This window comes from Hippopotamus amphibius, chromosome 4 (genome assembly GCF_030028045.1).
Source record: "Hippopotamus amphibius kiboko isolate mHipAmp2 chromosome 4, mHipAmp2.hap2, whole genome shotgun sequence".
Taxonomy (NCBI): domain Eukaryota; kingdom Metazoa; phylum Chordata; class Mammalia; order Artiodactyla; family Hippopotamidae; genus Hippopotamus; species Hippopotamus amphibius.
The window spans coordinates 18,552,667-18,572,107 of NC_080189.1; the positions used below are offsets into that span (position 1 = coordinate 18,552,667).

The window sequence follows — 19,441 nt, forward strand, 5'->3', positions numbered from 1 at the left end:
GTTCCTCTGTTAAATGTTACTCTTTCAATGAAGTCTACTCCAACTGGCCCATTTAAATTGCAGCCTGAGGGGCTTCCCTGGTGGGCAGTGGTTAAGAATCCACCTGCTCCTGCAGGAGACATGGATTTGAGCCCTGGTCTGGGAAGATCCCACATGCCACGGAGTAACTAAGCCCATGCACCACAACTACTGAGCCTGCACTCTAGAGCCTGTGAGCCACAGCTCTTGAGCCCATGTGCCACAACTACTGAAGCCTGTGAGCCTAGAGTCTATGCTCCACAGCAAGAGAAGCCACCGCAATGGGAAGCCCGCGCACCACAATAAAGAGTAGCCCCCACTCACTGCAGCTAGAGAAAGCCTGCACAGGAACGAAGACCCAATGCAGCCAATAAATAAATAAATAAATTGCAGCCTGACTCTAGAACCTTTGACAGTATTATCGCCTTTTATCATACTTAATTTACTGATTTATTATGATTTTTGTTTAGATTTTGAATTAGAACAGGAAACAAAGGTGGAGATATTTGCCTGTTAGGGTCACTAAAGTATCCCAAAGACCTAGATTAGAATTTGAAACAGGGGCTTAATAACTATTTATTGAATCGCTGAGTGAATGAAGGTAAAAATGAACTTTCAGATGGCAAAAACCTTCACTGGCCAGCCATCTAAGTTTTCTAATAAAGTTAAAACATTTTTACCTATAGAGAATAATAAGTAATGTTATTGGTATACTGGGTACAATTAGAATAACCAGTTAGCTTTCTTGATAAGAGAGCCTAGGGACTTCCCTGCTGGTGCAGTGGTTAAGAATCTGCCTGCCAATGAGGGGACACGGGTTTGATCCCTGGTCTGGGAAGATCCCACGTGCCAAGGAGCAACTAAGCCTGTGCGCCACAACTGCTGAACCTGTGCTTGAGCCACAACTACTGAGCCCGCTTGTTGCAGCTACAGAAGCCTGCACGCCTAGAGCCTGTGCTCCGCAACAGAAGGCACTGAACTGAGAAGCCCGTGCACCACAATGAAGAGTAGTCCCCGCTGCCAGAACTACAGAAAAGCCCATGCACAGCAATGAAGACCCAATGCAGCCCAAAAAAAGAAAAAGAAAAAAAAAGAGAGCCTAAATGTGCCTTTTTTTTTCTTCTGAAAACTCTCTCCCCATTTAAAAGACTAATCACTGTTAAGTTCTGCCTAATATGCTTTACATAGTAGAGGTCTTTACCAAATTGGCTTGAATTAGATATTTTCACTTGAACCATTATAAATGTGTTTGAAAACATTTTTATTTGAAGGGAAGTTGTAGCAAACCTTCTTTTCTTTAAAACTGATTTTTCACATAATGATCGTCTTCAGGTTTTTTTACACATTACAATTTTCATAGTGTTAGATTTTTGAAAATACATTTGTATGCAGCAGTTGCATTTCTTTATGGCTTTGATTTAAATAGTTTGTCATCTTTGTTGTCTTTGTACAGCTGATAAATTGGTGGATTTTTATTGAGCAGCTCTCCCCAAGTCAGTAATCACATTACTCTAACTATGCAAATTAGAATTTTTTTTTAAGTTTCATCATAAGAAAATAGAAAAACCTTTGCCTTTGCAGTATGTTCAGAGAAGTCTGTTACAATGTCTAATGTATATTTGCTACATGTAGACTTGTTCAGTGACTCTTACAATATGTGCTTAAGCATTTATGGATGAATGAATAGGTACTTCCCTTTCCTTCACTCCCTTCCTTCCTCCATCCCTTCTTTCTTGTTTTCCTTCCATTTAACACATATTTGTTAAGTGTTTGCTATGTGCCAGGAATTCTTGTAGGGATTTTGGATATGCTAACAAGTGAAACAGTCTCTGTCCTCATGGAGGTTGCTTTCTACTGGAAAAACATTGTCTGTCTCCTTCCACCCATATCTACACCTTCTCCTGCAAAAAATACTTAGGGGACATGATATATTATGTGAGATAACTTGTATGTTGATTTTTATTTACATCTTAACAATGTAAAGTACAGGGAATTCCCTGGCGGTCCAGTGGTTAGGACTTGGTGCTTTCATTGCCAGGGCCTGGATTCAATTCCTGGTCGGGGAACTAAGATCCCACAAGCCATGTGGCACAGCCAAAAAAAAAAAAAAAAAGAATATTAAGTACAAATGAGTTACTAAAGAACACATTGGTGGGGAGTAGAAAGCAGTCCCACATAATCAATTTTTTTGCATAACTGCAGCTTAACCTTTTATGAGAGACTTTAAATTCTTAGGTATTTTTCTGTGAGAAAATATCTAAACAAGATGTTATTTCTATGAGAAAATAAGCTTTCCTGCCTTCCTAACTTTGGTATAGACAGTCTTGAGTTCCATTGTAAATGTGCATTCATGGTATATGTATGTATTGGTACTTCGGTATTGAATTTAAAAAGGGGAAAAGGTATTGGTGCTGATATTGTCAGTTGACTTACCTCCTCCTTCACTTAGCAAACTGTTCATAGCTACTGTTCAAATCTATTTTTGCCTTTGTGTAGTTTATGTAGGTAACATGCTTTGTGAAGTATATGCCTAATACAGAAACAATGAACAACTTGGAGTGTTGTTTCCTGTTTTTAAACATGGTTGTCAGTCAAAACTGATGTATAACAGCTAATACATTCTTTCTTATATTCATTATTCATTCATCAAATATGTGAGTGCTTACTTTTTACTCCAGCCATGTTGTAGCTGCCTGGTATACTATCATAAATGTGATATGCTGGTTAACTTCTCTTCTCTTCTGAAGCTTCTCTTCTTTTGAGAATAGACTGATTGTTAAACAAGAATTTATAGTTATAAAATATTAAGTAAAATATAAGCTGTGGTATTGTACTTACATTTATTACAGGTTTTTTTTTAGCTCTTTATTGGAATATAATTGCCTAACACTGGTGTGCCAGTTTTTGCTGTACAACAAAGTGAATCAACTGCACCCACACATACATCCCTATATCCCCTCCCTCCCGTGACTCCTTCCCACCCTCCCCATCCCAGCCCTCTAAGTCATCACCCATTATGGAGTTGATCTCCCTGTGTTATGCAGCAGCTTTCCACTAGCTATCTCTTCTCCATTTGGTAGTGTATGTATGTCAGTGCTACTGTGTCACTTTGTCCCAGCTTCCCCTTCGCCCCCCCCCCCCACCCCATGTCCTCAAGTCCATTCTCTACACCTACATCTTTATTCTTGCCCTGTCACTGGGTTCATGTTAGTTTATAGTTCTATGTATATATTGAATGTATGGTTTTTATGGAAACTTAAGATGCTATTCTAGTTACCATTCAAAGTGTGTATGTGTGTTTTGTATCTATGAATAGCTTTTCTATTATGTGTAACTATAGTGTACATATAATTTGGGGTGTATAATGTATTCAGGAATGTAATTTCTATGTAACTATTCAATGGAATTGCATCATACACACATTTAACTTATCACAAGTTCACTGCCAGATTGGCAGAAAATTAAGGGATTAGTTAAATAAAGCAATCAAATACGTAAAGTTTTTTTCAAAAGTGCTGTTTATTATATACTGCATTTAAGTGTGTATAGTATATATTTTCATGTTTAATTTTTATTATAAAATATATGTAACAAAACTTGCCGTTTTAAGTATTTTTAAGTGAACAATTCAGTGGCATTAAGTACATTCACAGTGTTGTGTAACCATCACCACTTTCTATTTCTAAAATCCGTTTATCATCTCAAACAGAAACTCTGAACTTATTAAACAAAAACTTCCCATTCTTCCTCCCCCTCCCAGCCTGTTCTACTTTTGTGTCAATGAATTGCCTATTCTAGATACCTCGTATCAGCAGAATCATACAATTTTATGTTTTGTGACTGGCTTATTTTACTTAGTATGTTTTTAAGGTTCATCCACATTGTAGCATGCATCAGAATTTCATTCTTTTTATGGCTGAATAACATTGCATTGTATGTATAGACTGCATTTTGTTTATCCATTCATCTGTTGATGGACTCTTGGGTTGTGAATAATTCTGCTATGAATATTTGTGTACAAGTATCTGTTCAAGTCCCTCTTTTCAATTCTTTTGGTATATCCTCAGAAGTGGAATTGCTGTATCAGACGCTAATTCCATCTTTAACTTTTTGAGGAACCACCAAACTATTTTCCATAGCAGCTGCAGTTCTTGACATTTTATAGTGTATTTTATACAAATCTCTTTAAACAGGGTCCTAAGTACAAAACCATGTATACAGCACTTTATGAGTGGTAAGGAACTTTGGAGCATGATTTTGAGTGTATGATTTTTATTTTGTATATTTACTACTTGGGAGGTTTTTGGTGATGCAGGAGCATTTTTATGTATGTCAGAATTTATAGTGTGTTGTGGTATTAGTTGCAAGTGATATAGAGAGTAAGAACTCAGATAATGAAGTAGAGATTTCCTGTAGAAGTTAAGTTTTTGAAAAGTGATATTTTACTTTCAGGACATTTACACTATGTATTGCAGAATATGCAGCTGAGCCTTCAGTAATCACAACTTCTGTCTTACCATATTGGAAAGGACATGGGCTTTGAGATTGGCAGTCTTACTTTTGCATTGTCTTTAACACCCCTCATCTTATTTATTTATTTTTAAATTTTTATTAGAGTATAGTTGATTTACAATATTGTGTTACTTTCTCCTGTACAGCAAAGTGAATCAGTTATTCAGTTATACATATATATATATCCACTCTTTTTTAGATTCTTTTCCCGTATTGGTCATTACAGAGTATTGAGTAGAGGTCCCTGTGCTATCCAGTAGGTCCTTCTTACCTATTTTATGTATAGTAGTGTGTATATGTCAGTCCCAATCTCCCAATTTATCCCTCCTCCACTTTCCTCCCTGGTAACCATAAGATTAAACCCCTCATTTTATATATGAGGAAACTGATAGTGACAAAACTGGGTCTGCAAATCAGGATTCCTGAATTGTTTATAAGTACATATACCACTTTTTTCTTTTTAAAAAACTTATATTTTGAAGTATAGATTCATAAGATGTTTAATTTTATTTTTCTTATAATTATTAACAAAAGTCAGATTTATCCTAAAAGAGATGAAAATAATTTCTTTTTTTTTAAGATTTTATTTATTTACTTATTTATTTATTTATTGGCTATGTTGGTCTTCATTGCTGCACATGGGCTTTCTCTGGTTTTGGCGAGTGGGGTTCATGCCAGTACACGGGCTTCTTATTGTGGTGGCTTCTCTTGTTGCGGAGCATGGGCTGTAGGCACATGGGCTTCAGTAGTTGCGATGCATGGGCTCAGTAGCTGTGGCTTGCAGGCTCTAGAGTGCAGGCTCAGTAGTTGTGACATATGGGCTTAGTTGCTCTGCAGCATGTGGGATCTTCCCGGCCCAGGAATTGAACCCGTGTCCCCTGCATTGGCAGGCAGATTCTTAACCACTCTGCCACCAGGGAAGTCCTTAATTTCTTTTTTTTTAAGTTTGGCCATTTGAACTGCAAAAATGTTTGTTGTACCAATACAGATAATACAGATTTTCAAAATAAAATTAGTACCTGTTTTGTCTTTTGTGATATGAATAGCAGTTTGGTTATAACCTTTACTGTGCTTTATTTTCTTCGAGAAACAAATCAAATATATACATGTACAGAGTTTATATATTTACATGGAAGTAATTATATATTTACATTAGTCTCCAGTTTACTTTTACAAACGAAAAAAAAAACCTATATAATAGACATCTGATTCAACACATATCAACCTTATGGCTATATCATTATTTACTTAATGATTTATCAGCTGATGGGTAGTTAACGTTGTTTGCAGTTTTCTGCTCTTACGAACAACGCTGCAAAACATAGCAAAGTGCTTGGTGCGCATGTGTGAGATGGATAGTAATCTGTCTATAAGGGTAGATTCTTAGGTGGTTTAGGGGAGTGGTTAAAAGCACAGATTCTGGGGCTAAGACTTCCTGGAATGAATCCAGGCTGCACCACTTAATAGCTGTGCAATTTAAGGCAAGGTACTCTTTGTGCTCCCATTTCCTCTCTTTGTAAAGAGGAACTTCTATCAGTGATAATCTCTGCTTTGTGGGGAGCCTAACTTTGACAGGCGGGTGGGGGAAAAATGCTGTCTCACTGTTTACCAAAGAGGTTGATCATCTTTTCTTATGTTGTAATCATTTGTAATTCTTTTGTGAACTACTCATCATATTCTCGTCTCATTTTTTCTTTTGACTTATTTGCCTTTTAAAATTGCTTGTAAGATTTCTTTGTGTATTCTGGACAGTATCTCATATACAGTGAATATATCCTTTACTCTGTTGCTTGCCTTTAATTTTGTCTGTTTTTTCTCATTGCTAAGTTGATCATATTTATCTTTTGTGAATTTCTGTTTTTGCTTAGGAAGACTTTCTGTATCCCAAGATTTTTAAAAATTCTATTTTCTTCTAACACTTTAATAGTTTATTTCAATGTATAGCTCTTTAGACAGATCATATGGGATTTATTTTGATTGCAGTGTGAGATAGCTATATACTGTTTCTTTCTCAGAATGAAATAGACCAGGATCCTGTTACTACTTTTAAATTGGGTCCATCCTTACCATGTTGATTTATGTCCCTTTTATCAAATACTAAAATGTCATTAATTCATGGTTCTGTTTCTAGATTTTCTGTTTGGTTCCTTGATCTTCTGTCTGTTTTTGTACCAATATCAAATTATTTGTGACTGTAGCTTTGTAATACAGTTCAGTATCTGATAGCGTAAATATCCACATCCCGCCCCCCAAAAGTTTCAAAGCATTTCTCATGCATTTGCTCTTTCATGTAAACTTTAGAATTAGTTTAATTAGTCAAATTATGTAAACAGATAAAAAATCTGTTATCTTGACAGAACGTTTTAATTTAACAGTGACTTTAGCCTGAAAATGTTCAATTCTCCATAATCTAAAAAGATAAATTATTTAATTTTTAAAAAGACTTTGGGAGATGGAGGTTCTTTCTCCATGTTCTCTCTCCCTTTCTGTAGGCTTCTTGTAGCATTTCTACAATAAAAAGGAGTATTTTAGTTTTGTTAAATACGTGCTTATTTTCCCAGAATGAATTTTTCATTGGCATATTGGTACATATTTAATTGTAAACAGTTAGATTCTATGGCATATTTTTCAACTTTTATGTTTTCTGTGGCAATGATTTGATATTAACATGTAATTATAGATAACTGAAGCCTCTCTTCTTCATTAGATTTATTTTGTAAATTAGGACACATTTTAGACTACTATAATACTCTTTTAGTTATGTGGCAGTACTACTGCTAGCTTTTAGGTCAAAGATCGTTTAAGTTTAGAGTGTGTTTTAAGGTAAAGATGCTTCCGTGTAGTATTTATTCCCCTAAAATGTACTGTGGTTAGTACTGGTTTAGTATTAAATGTTTTAGCTAAAAAAGGAAGTTCTTTTCTGTTTTGGTTGAATCAAAAAATTTAACCTCGTGCCTTTTATTTATGTATATTTTTAGGGTAGGCATTTTTACATATTTTTATTGATCATTATTTATTTATTTCTTAAACTTATTTTATTTATTTATTTATTTACTGGCTGTGTTGGCTGTTTATTGCTGTGTGTGGGCAGTGAGTGGGGGCTACTCTTTGTTGTGCTGCACGGGCTTCTCATTGCTGTGGCTTCTCTTGTTTCAGAGCACGGGCTCTATGCCCGTGGGTTTTAGTAGTTGTGGCACGTAGCCTCAATAGTTGTGGCACATGGGCTTAGTTGCTCCAAGGCATGTGGGATCTTCCTGGACCAGGACTCGAACCCGTGTCTCCTACATTGACAGGCGGATTCTTAACCACTGCGCCACCAGGGAAGCCCCATGCCTTTTATCTTGATATGAAAAAAAATTCAGAATTCTGTCTTCTGAGATGATAGCAAAAATTGATCTGATTTAATATTTTTCAAATTTTTTGATAATATGATTCTTGGTTGTTGAAAATGTCTTTTTTTTTCAGTAGTAAGCAGTATATATTTTTTTTCTCATGCAGGTCTTTGAAGTTCTACAGTTTAGTTCTCAGTGTTGAACTTCCTTCTCCCTTAAATTATTATAAACTCTTGCTGCTGTTTAACGTGAAGATGTCTCGCAGTCCTGATGTGAAGGAAGACCCTGTGGAATGTCCTCTTTGCATGGAGCCCTTGGAGATAGATGATATCAACTTTTTTCCTTGCACCTGTGGCTACCAGATTTGCCGATTTTGTTGGCATCGAATTCGCACTGATGAAAATGGGCTTTGTCCTGCATGTAGAAAGGTAAATAATCCAAAATAACTGTGTTTGTTTTTTTTCCCCATGCCTATGATTAAGTAGGTTTAAAAGAATCTACAAACTTAAGGTGAGATTAATGTGTAACATTATATTTTTTCTACATATAACGAAGTGGAAAGAACACTGCCCAGGCAGTCAGAGTCTTGGCTTTATTGTTAACGAAGTATACCACCTTGGTAAAGTCACATAACCTCTTTAGTTGGCCTTTAGCTTTCTTAGCTGAGGAAATTAACAAGATCAGTGGTGCTGGCTGTTTAAGAGGATTAGGAGTAGTGAGAGGCAGTAGATTTAGAAAGGATGGTGTGAAATTGGAAAAAGACAATGAGTATTACATCTGGGGGGAAGTTTGCTTTAGTTTTCTAGTACAAAATAGAAAAGTTTTTGAAATCTACATATGTATATATGTGCATGTATGTGTATACACATATATATTTAATTTATATAAATACTTCTACATATTGCACTTCTATAATAAAGTCAATTGCTTAGGTTAAAAAAAAAACAAAATAGAAAAGTTTTGATGTTTACTAAAAAAGATCATGAGTTAAAGTGACAAGAGAAATCCTGGTTCAGAAGGTCATACTCATTTATTGGTCCTTATGACAATTCTAGGCTGATAGTGCTATCCCTGTTGTACATTTAAGGAAACTAGGCCTTTTAAGTAACTTATCTAAGGCACCAATTAATGGGTTGGGGGTCAAATGCAAGTCCTTTGAATCAATTCTGAGTCTAAAAAAATCTATGATTTTTAGAATAACATTTTTGGTTTTGTTGTTTTAATGAGCAGATGTAGCAGTTACAGTGTAGTGTGACCTATTAGGGTGAGTAGGTTTGTTGCATCTTTGTTTTGAAGGACTTTATTTGTGACCTTAGAGATTAATGCAAATATCTATCTTTTGCCTTCTCTTTAATGTCTGTTTGTATGATTTAAACTTTCTTTTCTGTTTACCCATTCAAAAACCTCTTGGGTTCATTATTACCAAATAGAGAAAGCAGAAATGTGTTTTAGGTATCTAGATTATTAAAAAAAAAAAAAATCTCAGAAGGCAATGCATTGTCCAGTTTCATTTTTTTTTAATCTAATGGGCATCATAATCTAATGGGCAGTTAACATATATGAATGAAAAAAGGTGAGATCTACTTAAATGTTAATGTAGTTTATATATATATATGTTATATAACAGTATGTATGATGTATATATATCTTTTTATGTAGTTCATATACTTTAAGAATGTGAGTGGAAAGGTAAATGAAAATGATAATGTTAGCTTTTTAAATTTGTGTTAATGAATTTTAAAACATTTAGTTGTATTTTAAAAATCAGTTCCCCATCATTCAATTAGAGGCAAATTGTATTGAACTATTATGTTAAAAGTGGTGACTTTTAGAATAGCCTAAGACTATCTGAAGAAATGGTAAAGAAATTCATTTCAGTTTTAAGGGATTACCTTGGATCACCTCAAATCCTTAGAAAGTTTAGAAAAAAATAGAAAAAAATTTAAGAGAAAAACAAAACATAGTAACTTCAGCAAAGCTGGTTGTCAGTAAAAGGGTACCTTTCTGGGAGGACTAGTGTGAGGAATGTGGAGGGCTGAAGGCCACTGGAATCAATTTAAAGAAAAAGTGTTAACTCAAAATATATTCAGGAGAAGACTGTTGAAAAAAGGTAATAATAGTGGTGCTTCAAGATAGTAAGAAAACTGTCAGTGTAGTTGGTTGAGTACTGAGGCATTTGAGCAACAGTCCAGCTTTTATGCTGGGTAGTAGAGACAGATGCCCTCTAGTCGGAACACTGATTATAAATTTGGATCAGAGCCTTAAAGGGGCTGGAAATACCCTGGGGAAACTAGGACCTCCTGTGCTCAGAAGATGAACTATTGACATACCGTTGAGCAGTTTTTCCTCTCTATGGTCACAAAAAAATATCCTGCAGCAAACAGAAATAACATTTTATAGATTGGTTGACAGAGTCCTTACATGTCAACATGTAAGTTGGCAACAACCAAGAATCAATAGATATTTCAGGAAAACCAACATTTTGGAAGAGAAGCACACAAATCAGTATATAGAAGAATCTGACGTAAGTAAGCAACAGAAAGAAACTTTTTAAAGTGTCATTGGTACTTCTCAAAGAGATAAGAGAGAATGACATATTCATGTAGAAGGAACTTTTTAAAAAAAAAAAAAAACAAATTAGAGATCTTGAAAATGAACAGTCTTATAGATGGGTTGAAGGAAAGAATGAACACAGTTCAAGAGCAAATCAGTGAGTTAGAAGATTGTGCTGAGTATTTTTTTGCAGGATGTAGTGCAGAAAGACAAAAAAATAGAAAGCATGAAAGAAAAGTTAAGCAGCGTAAAAGAGAGATCTACTGGTTCTAATCTCTGCTAACAGAAGTTTCAGAAGCAGTGAGCTAAGAATGGATGGAAAGAAATAAAGAACTAATAGAAGAAAATTCCTCATGATGAAAAGCAGTTGTCCTCACATTAGAAGGGGTCTGTAAATATGAAGCAAAATGATGGAAAAATATCAATATCTATTTATATAATTGTGGGATTTTAGAATATTTAAAGTAAAGACAAAGTCTGAAAATCCATGAGAGAACAATACATAGATCACAAAGGAACAACAGTAAAACTGATGCCAGTGTTTTTGTTTTACAACCATAGAAAAGAGAAAACAACTGAGACGTTTGTTTTTACAAATTTTTGAGTGGAAAAGAGTTTTAATGAAAAATTCACAATTTCGTTCAGATTTGAAAGCGTAATAAAACGTTTTCTAGACATACAAAGATTCATCAAGTTTAACATCCAGTATACACTACAAGTAGAAGAGCTGAGGATGACTGCAAGATTTTGCTACTTCTAGCAGCTAGAAGTAGAGAGTGGCCATTAACTGAAATGGGGAAGACTGTATCTTCTAGGATGCATCCTTTAGAAATAGAGTTTTTGAGAAGATCAGGAACTTGGTTTTAAACATATTAAGTTTGAGATTCCTGTTAGAGGTCTAAATGGAGATATTGAATAAACAGGTGAATATTCAAGTTTGGTTTGGGTATCAAGATATAAATTTGAGAGTTATCAATATATGGAATGTTTTTTTATAAATTAATGACACTGGATGAAATCACAAGAGAGGGTCAGTGGAAAAGATGAGAGAATGTCTAACAATGAACACCAAGGCTCTCCAACATTTATAGAAAAAGAAAAGAAAATAATCCAGATTAAAGAATTATGAGACAACCTCCTTTTGGGTCTCCAAGTTATAATCTTTAGGTGAGGTACTTATTGTTAATAGTCAGACCAGGAGTTTTTTTTTTTTCTTGTTGACTTAATATCCGCAACTCGTAGAACCTCTCTTTAGTCTAACTACCAGACCTTGCTTCTATCTGTCTCATGGCATGGGTCATGGAAGGCAGACAGTGCAGGACATGCAGAGTCTTGGAATCTTGCTTAGCTTTGCCAGACAGAAGTAGAAATATAATGTTGTACATATGAAACTTACAGAAGGTTATCAGTCAGTGTTACCGCAAAAAAATAAAACAAAACAAACCCACCAAAAAGCAAAAGCACCCATCAAGTGCTAGGCACAAACTTTTATTTTTAAATATCAAAATACGAAAGAGAACGAAGTTTTACAACTTTACAAAGAGGAAGAAGTAGGTTGCACATAAAAATCAGTCATTTCAGACTTTTCTAAATTGTCTTGAAGCTAGAAGACACTTCTGAAGGAAATTTATTTTCATTTTAGAACTCCATATCTACTAGACCTTTAATTAAGTATGAAGGAATTATGAAAAGACATTTTCAGACCTGAAAGTTCTTAAAAAGTTTTTACCTTCCATGCATTCTTTCCCAGGAATTTACTAGAGGATATGCCCCATCGATGTAAAGGAATGAAGAAGAGCGAAAAAAAAAATACAGGGAATAGAGGAAATAGGTAACCAGCCATAGGCAGAAAGCAGTGGGATTTCTTGAATGATGGGGAAAGATAACAGCTGTGCCCAATAGAGGGCAGTTAATCCAGATTGTGGCAAATCAGAAAGCTCCAAGGGGAATCTCTACAGAAAGATCAAAATGAAAAAATATTTGGTGTTTTTAAAGAGAAGTGTCTTGTGAAACCATTTCAACAATTGGAGGAAATTTGATGGTTGCATTAGTAATAAACACAGAGATCTAATTAGACAAAACACAGTTATTAACTCTAGGGGAAACAAAAAGTTGTACAGAAAAGGAATAGTAATTATATTATGCTGCTGTGGCTCAGATATGAAGTAGTGGTTGAAATTTATTTTTTTTCCATACAGATATCCTGTTGTTACTGCATCTTTTGTACAGAAGACTATCCCTTTACTTTTGAATTGTTTTGGACTCTTTCATGAAAATCAGTTGTTCATAAATGTGTCATTCTATTTCTAGAGTCTGTGTTCCATCCACTGATGATTATGTCTTTATTTATTTATTTATTTATTGGCTGCTTTGGGTCTTCGTTGCTACGTGCAGGCTTTCTCTAGTTGCGACGAGCGGGGGCTACTCTACGTTGTGGTGCTCAGGCTTCTCATTGCAGTGGCTTCTCTTGTTGCAGAGCATGGGCTCTAGGCACGCGGGCTTCAGTGGTTGTGGCATGTGGGCTCAATAGTTGTGGCTCGAGGGCTCTAGAGCACAGGCTTAGTAGTTGTGGTGCATGGGCTTAGTTGTTCTGTGGCATGTGGGATCTTCCTGGACCAGGGATTGAACCCATGTCCCCTGCATTGGCAGGCAGATTCTTAACCACTGCACCACCAGGGAAGCCCTATGTCTGTCTTTTTGTCAATGCCTTGATTACTCTAAATCTTCAAATCTGTTAAAGTAAAAACTTTCAACTTTGTTATTCTTTTTAGAATTTATTCTGTGTATCTGAACATTAGCCTTTCCATGTAAGTTTCTTAATTAGTCATTTTGTACAAAAAGCTTACTGGAATTTTGATTGAGATTACATTGAATAAAGAGGTCAATTTGAGGAAGAATGACATCTTAAAAATGTTGACTCATGTAGTTCATGAATAAGGTTTATCTTTCCATTTTTCTAGGTTTTTAAACATTTCAAAAACAGCGTTCTGTAGTTTTCAGTGTGTGGAGTAGTACAGCAAGTTTTGTTATATTTGCCTTTAAATATTTTATGGGGCTTTTTTTGAAATTCTTCTTTTTTTTTTTTTTGGCCGCACCACACGGCATGTGGGATCCCAGCTCCCTGACCAGGGATCAAACCTGTGCCCCCTGCCGTGGAAGCTTGGAGTCGCAACCACTGGACCACCAGGAAAGTCCCCCTGTTTTTTTTTTTTGAGTTTTGGGACATGATATTGTTTTTAAAATTCCATTTTCTTATTGTTCATTGTCATTATGTAGAATAATTGGTTTTTATTGAATAGATTCATTAGGATTTTCTAACCAGATGATCACATCTTCTGTGGATAAAGACAGTTTTATTTCTTTTCAACTTTTATGTTTTTTAAATTACTTTTCTTACCTCATTGCACTGGGTAAGCCCTACACCATAACCTTGGATGATTAAAGTGGTATGAACACATACCTTTGTTCCCAATCTAAGTGGGATGGCATCGAGCATTTCACTATTAAGTATGTCACCAGTTTTTTTTTTTTTAGTAGATGGTTCTTATCAGGTTGAGGAAGTTTGCCTTTATTCTTTGACTACTGAGAGTTTTTATCATGAGTGGGTTTGCATTTTTCCAGTGCCTTTTCTGCTTCTGTTGAGATGATTATGTGTTATCTCCTTTGTTTTGTAGAAACAGTGATTTCATTGATTTTTTTTAAATCATTCTTTCCTCCCAAGGGTAAATCTCATTTGATCATGATGTATTATCCTTTTTATTTCCAATTTGCTAATTTTTTCAGAAGGAGTTTTGCATCTGTGTTGTGAGAGGGGGTGTTTATCTGTGGCTTTCTTTTATATTGTTTTTAGATTTGGGACCAAAGAAATACTGGTTTCAGGAAATAATTTTCTCCACCTCTGTATTCCAGAAGAGTACTTGTGACTAGTGTTCTTTTTTATTTCTTCCCTAAATTCATTGTTGACACTCTATCAGGTTGTCTTCAGGAGGGCTGTTATGAAAACTGGCAGCCACAGGATTCCTCTGTGTAGATTTCTGGAATTCTTTTTGTACTAGTTCCTACTTTGTGGTATTTTGCCCCATAAATTTTAGTTGCTTCAACCTCTTCAAATTTTGAGCACTGTCCTCCTCTGCTCCTGACTATTGGACCCAGTGCCAGGGTGCAATAAGTGCCAGAAGAAGAGAAAACTGGGACACTCATGGTTTTCTTCTGTCTTACTTCTTTTCTTTCAGAGATCATAGACCTGCTGTTCATTGCCTGTTGTTCAAAGTCTGAATACAGTTATTTCATATATTTTGTCTAGTTCTCTAGTTGTTTATGCTGGTAGACCTAGACTGTTACTATCTAATCTGCTGTGGCTGGAGGTAGAAGTGTATAAATAGGGACTTCCTAGGTGGCGCAGTGGTTAAGAATCTGCCTGCCAATGCAGGGGACACGGGTTCAATCCCTGCCCCAGGAAGATCCCACATGCCACGAAGCAACTAAGCCCATGTGCCACAAGTATTGAGCCTGTGCTCTAGAGCCCATGAGCTACAGCTATTGAGCCCATGTGCCACAACTACTGAAGCCCACGTGCCTAGAGCCTGTGCTCCACAAGAGAAGCCACCACAGTGAGGAACCCACACACCACAATGAAGAGTAGCCCCCACTCGCAGCAACTGAAGAAAGCCCACGTGCAGCAACGAAGACCCAACACAGCCAATAAAAAATAAATCCAATAAATAAATAAATTTATTTAAAAAAAAGTGTATAAATAATATTTGAACTTCATAATTATGTAATTGTGACTATTGGCCCAACCAAAATTAGGATGAAAGGTTAGAAAGTGGGCTTGGAATGTATGGTTAGGCTGGCTGAAAGAAAGCTAAATTTTCAATTTGCATAATGTAATAATATTTAATAATGAAAAATCAGAAAGTAGCAATACAAGCCTGTTATTTAATGATGTGATAGTAAATGACAAAAGAATCATCTAAAAGAACAATCAGATTATTTTTAGAGAGAGGCAGCTGTTGAGGAGGAGGAAGGATATGGGGGACTGCTCTTTTTTCTAATAAACCTTGTAGAACTGTTTGACTAGGAACACATAAGAAAAGTATCAGTGAAACTAGGGGAAAAAAGATAAAGTGGGCAAATGGAAATCATAGGAAAGAAAGTATGATAGTACTGATATTAGTTAGGCACAATCAAATTCAAGATCAAACACATTTAAAAAAAATAAAGAGGATATTTTTCTTATTGATGAAAGGTCCTCTAAAGTCATGAAACTTCTCTTTACTTAGTAGTGCTTTGAAGTATATTGAGCTGATGTCAGTACCAGGAGAAACTGCACTCACGTTCATAACGGAGAGACTTCTATTCTCTGTATTTTAGAAATATATGAAGTACACAATAAAAACAAAATGGAAAATTTGATTAACACAATTAGCAAACGTGTGTGTGCATGCACAGAACTTTGTATAGATAAATTTGTACAAAACTTTAAAATACAGGTGTAGTGGGCACGAAAATTGACTGTTAAGCCACAGTGGAAATATTAATCAGTTCCAAAAAGTAGAACTCACTTGTGTATTTCTATTTATTCTGCTTGGGGTTTGTAGGGCTTCTTGAATCTGTGGACTTGATGAATTTCATTAGTTCTGGAAAAAATTAAGCTATTACTCTTCAGCTATTGCCTTTATTCTCTTTCTTTCTGGGACTCTGATTAAATATTTTCCACATCTTTTCACTATCTGCCATGTATTTTAATCTCTTCTCTGTTTCTTTTTTTTTCTTTTAATGCATTAATGGATGATTTCTTCTGATCAATCAGAATTTTTTTTGTCTAGTCTAATGAGTTTTTTTCTTAATTAATTAAATTTGTTGCTGTGCATGGGCTTTCTTTAGTTGCGGTGAGTGGGGGCTACTATTCGTTATGGTGTGTGGGCTCCTCATTGCTGTGGCTTCTCTTGTTATGGAGCATGGGCTCTAGGCATGTGGGCTTTAGTAGTTGCAGCACATGGGCTCAGTAGTTGTGGCTCACGGGCTGTAAAGCACAGGCTCAATAGTTGTGGCGCACAGACTTAGTTGCTTCACGGCATGTGGGATCTTCCTGGAGCAGGGATTGAACCTGGGTCCCCTGCATTGGCAGGTGGATCCTTAACCACTGCACCATCTACGAGGCCCGTAGTCTAATGAGTTTTTAAATTTTGCTGCTATGTTTTCCATTTCTAGAAGTAATGTTTCATTTTGATACTTGGTTTTTTTTTTTTTTTTTGGCCAGTGACTTTTTTTTTTAATTGTTATACAGCAAAATTTAACTGATATACAATGCCTCTGTGTGTAGTTTCCTTATCTGCATAAGTGGTGGTAAATTTTTAAAAAATGGCTCTTTGTAAAAGCTATACAAATCTGTAATACATAAAATATCCCAAACTTCTACTGCCTATTTCAAAATGACTGACCAAGAAATTCATATCCTTTGATCTGTGTGCAAATTGCCCAGCAGTTCTACAATTTTTTTTACTGATATTTTAAATGTGGTAGAAAAATTATAATATAAGGTATATCAAAAGAACTTAAAAAGCTTTTTATACCCTATAGATATTTTCAAGTTTGTCTAAATTTGTTTAAACAGATAAGCATTATTGTTTTAGGATCTGTCCAATAATTCCAGTAGCTGAAGTCTGTGAGGGATGTTTTTGCTGGTTGTTGTTCATGTTGTTTTATTTCTTTATGTGATTTGTTGTCTATATCTGCTTCGTGGGTTGTCATTGAATTATTTGTAGGGTTTTCCAAGGCCCAGGATGAATTTGCCCTCCTATAGAGAGGCTTCGATTTGGCTTCTGCTGGATCCTGTAAACATTGCCATTAGCGTGCCATTAGGGACGCCTTAAGTGTAAAGGTCTTTTCTCTGGCCAACCATGAAGATCTTTTGTTCTCCAGGGTGCACATCTTCCCTGGGGTTGGTTTCAACTTCTTTTTAGGATGGTTTTCTTCTACACCCTTTTTTTCTTAACTTGTTCTGACCTCTGTGTAGTTTGTACTTAACCCTGAGACAAAATGAGCCCTTTGGGGTGGGCTGGGTTTCAGATTAACATGGGAGTGATCTCCCCCAAAACTCCTCACCTTGGGTTGGCCTTGGACTTTGAATGCTGTCCCTCTTTCCCCATTTGTTCCTCTCTCCCATTTGTTGTAACTCACACTTTCCACTTACCTCTCTGGGTTTTAATGTTATCCAAAAATTGTCTTGGGACTTCCCCAACTGCAGATCATTATTGTTTTTAAGGTGTTGGTTAGAAAAAAAGTTTTATACAGTATTTTTCATTGTCTTTAGCAAAAGGAAGAGATAAAGCTGTAAATGCATTTATTAGAAAATGAAGAACAAAAATCAGTGAACCAGGTTAAGAAACCAGAAAAAGTAAACATTGTGACATTGGAAAGTAGGGATTAAGTAGAATTTAGTGAAATAGGAAAAAAGTATTTCCATAAAGGTTGGAGCTGGTTCTTTGAAACAGCCAATAAAATAATCAAAGTCCCAGTAAGTCTGATCACAAAGTAAAACAAAAGACACATGTAAATACACAGGTAAATTAGGAATAAAAGTGGAAACATAAGTACACATATGAAAGGAATTAAGTATTACATTAGAGACTATAATCTTTTTTTAAAGAACTTTTATTGAAATAGAGTTAACAGACAATAGACTGCATATATTTAGGATGTACAGTTTTGTATCCCAATCTCCCAATTCATTCCCCCCCCAACCCTCCCCGCTTTCCCCACTTGGTGTCCATATGTTTGTTCTCTACATCTGTATCTCTATTTCTGCCTTGCAAACCGGTTGATTTGTACCATTTTTCTGTAGTCCACATATATGTGTTAATATACGATATTTGTTTTTCTCTTTCTAACTCACTTCACTCTGTATGACAGTCTCTGGGTCCATACATGTTTCTACAAATGTCCCAGTTTCATTCCTTTTTACAGCTGAGTACTATTCCATTGTATATATGTACTGCATCTTTTTTATCCATTCATCTGTTGATGGACATTTAGGTTGCTTCCATGTCCTGGCTATTCTAAATAGTGCTGCAATGAACATTGGAGTGCATGTGTCTTTTTGAATGATGGTGTTCTCTGGGTATATGCCCAGTAGTCGGATTGCTGGGTCATGTGGTAACTCTATTTTTAGTTTTGCAAGGAACCTCCATTCTGTTCTCCATAGTGGCTGTATCCATTTACATTCCTACCAACAGTGCAAGAGGGTTCCCTTTTCTCCACACCCTCTCCAGCGTTTACTGTTTGTAGATTTTCTGATGGTGCCCATTCTAACTGGTGTGAGGTGATACCTCATTATAGTTTTGATTTGCATTTCTCTAATAATTAGTGATGTTGAGCAGCTTTTCATGTGCCTCTTGGCCATCTGTATGTCTTCTTTGGAGAAATGCCTATTTAGGTCTTCTGCCCAGTTTTTGCTTGGGTTGTTTGTTTTTTTGATATTGAGCTGGATGAACTGTTTATATATTTCAGAGATAGAGACTATAATGTTAATTAGTAGTTTGGCAGTTTGTTGACAGATTAACACTGTTAGAAATATTTTACACATTAAAAATGCTTCTCCATAGGTGTCCTATTTAGCACTAATTTGTAACCTTCAGTAGTACCTTTAAAGAAAAAATTTTTACTTGTAAGTTTTTGTTTGATCGTATATTCCTAGAAAATTAGGTTAAACATATGTGTTTCAGTCAAAAAGTAGACCACATGTATTTTTCTTTATATTGATTTTTAGTAGTGTTGCTAGTTTTGTGGGTCACAATCTCTTTCTGCAGTTATTCAGATTGTTTTCATCTCCCGTCTTTAATCTACCTCCCTTCCTCATCTTATTGTATTAGCTTACTAACTTTCCATTATTAGATTTGTAGAGTTGGTATTTATGGTGGTGTGTGTGTGGTGGAGGAACCATCATGGAATGCATGCTTTTCCAACTTTTTGTGAAAGCTTTAGACAAGACTAATAAGATTTTGTATGTTTTTAATTTGGGTTTA

At 35.6% G+C, this 19,441-nt stretch overlaps 1 protein-coding gene across 7 annotated transcripts in view; it reads left to right on the forward strand.

Moving 5' to 3' along the window:
• The window catches only part of CNOT4 (CCR4-NOT transcription complex subunit 4), a 141,952-nt gene that overhangs the window by 52,684 nt on the left and 69,827 nt on the right, over positions 1-19,441 (forward strand). For all 7 annotated transcript variants that reach the window (XM_057730942.1, XM_057730945.1, XM_057730944.1 and 4 more), the window contains exon 2: positions 8,029-8,290. In XM_057730942.1, coding sequence (XP_057586925.1) covers positions 8,117-8,290 — 174 coding nt within the window. In that variant the 5' untranslated portion in view covers positions 8,029-8,116. The remainder of the gene's footprint in view (positions 1-8,028; positions 8,291-19,441) is intronic.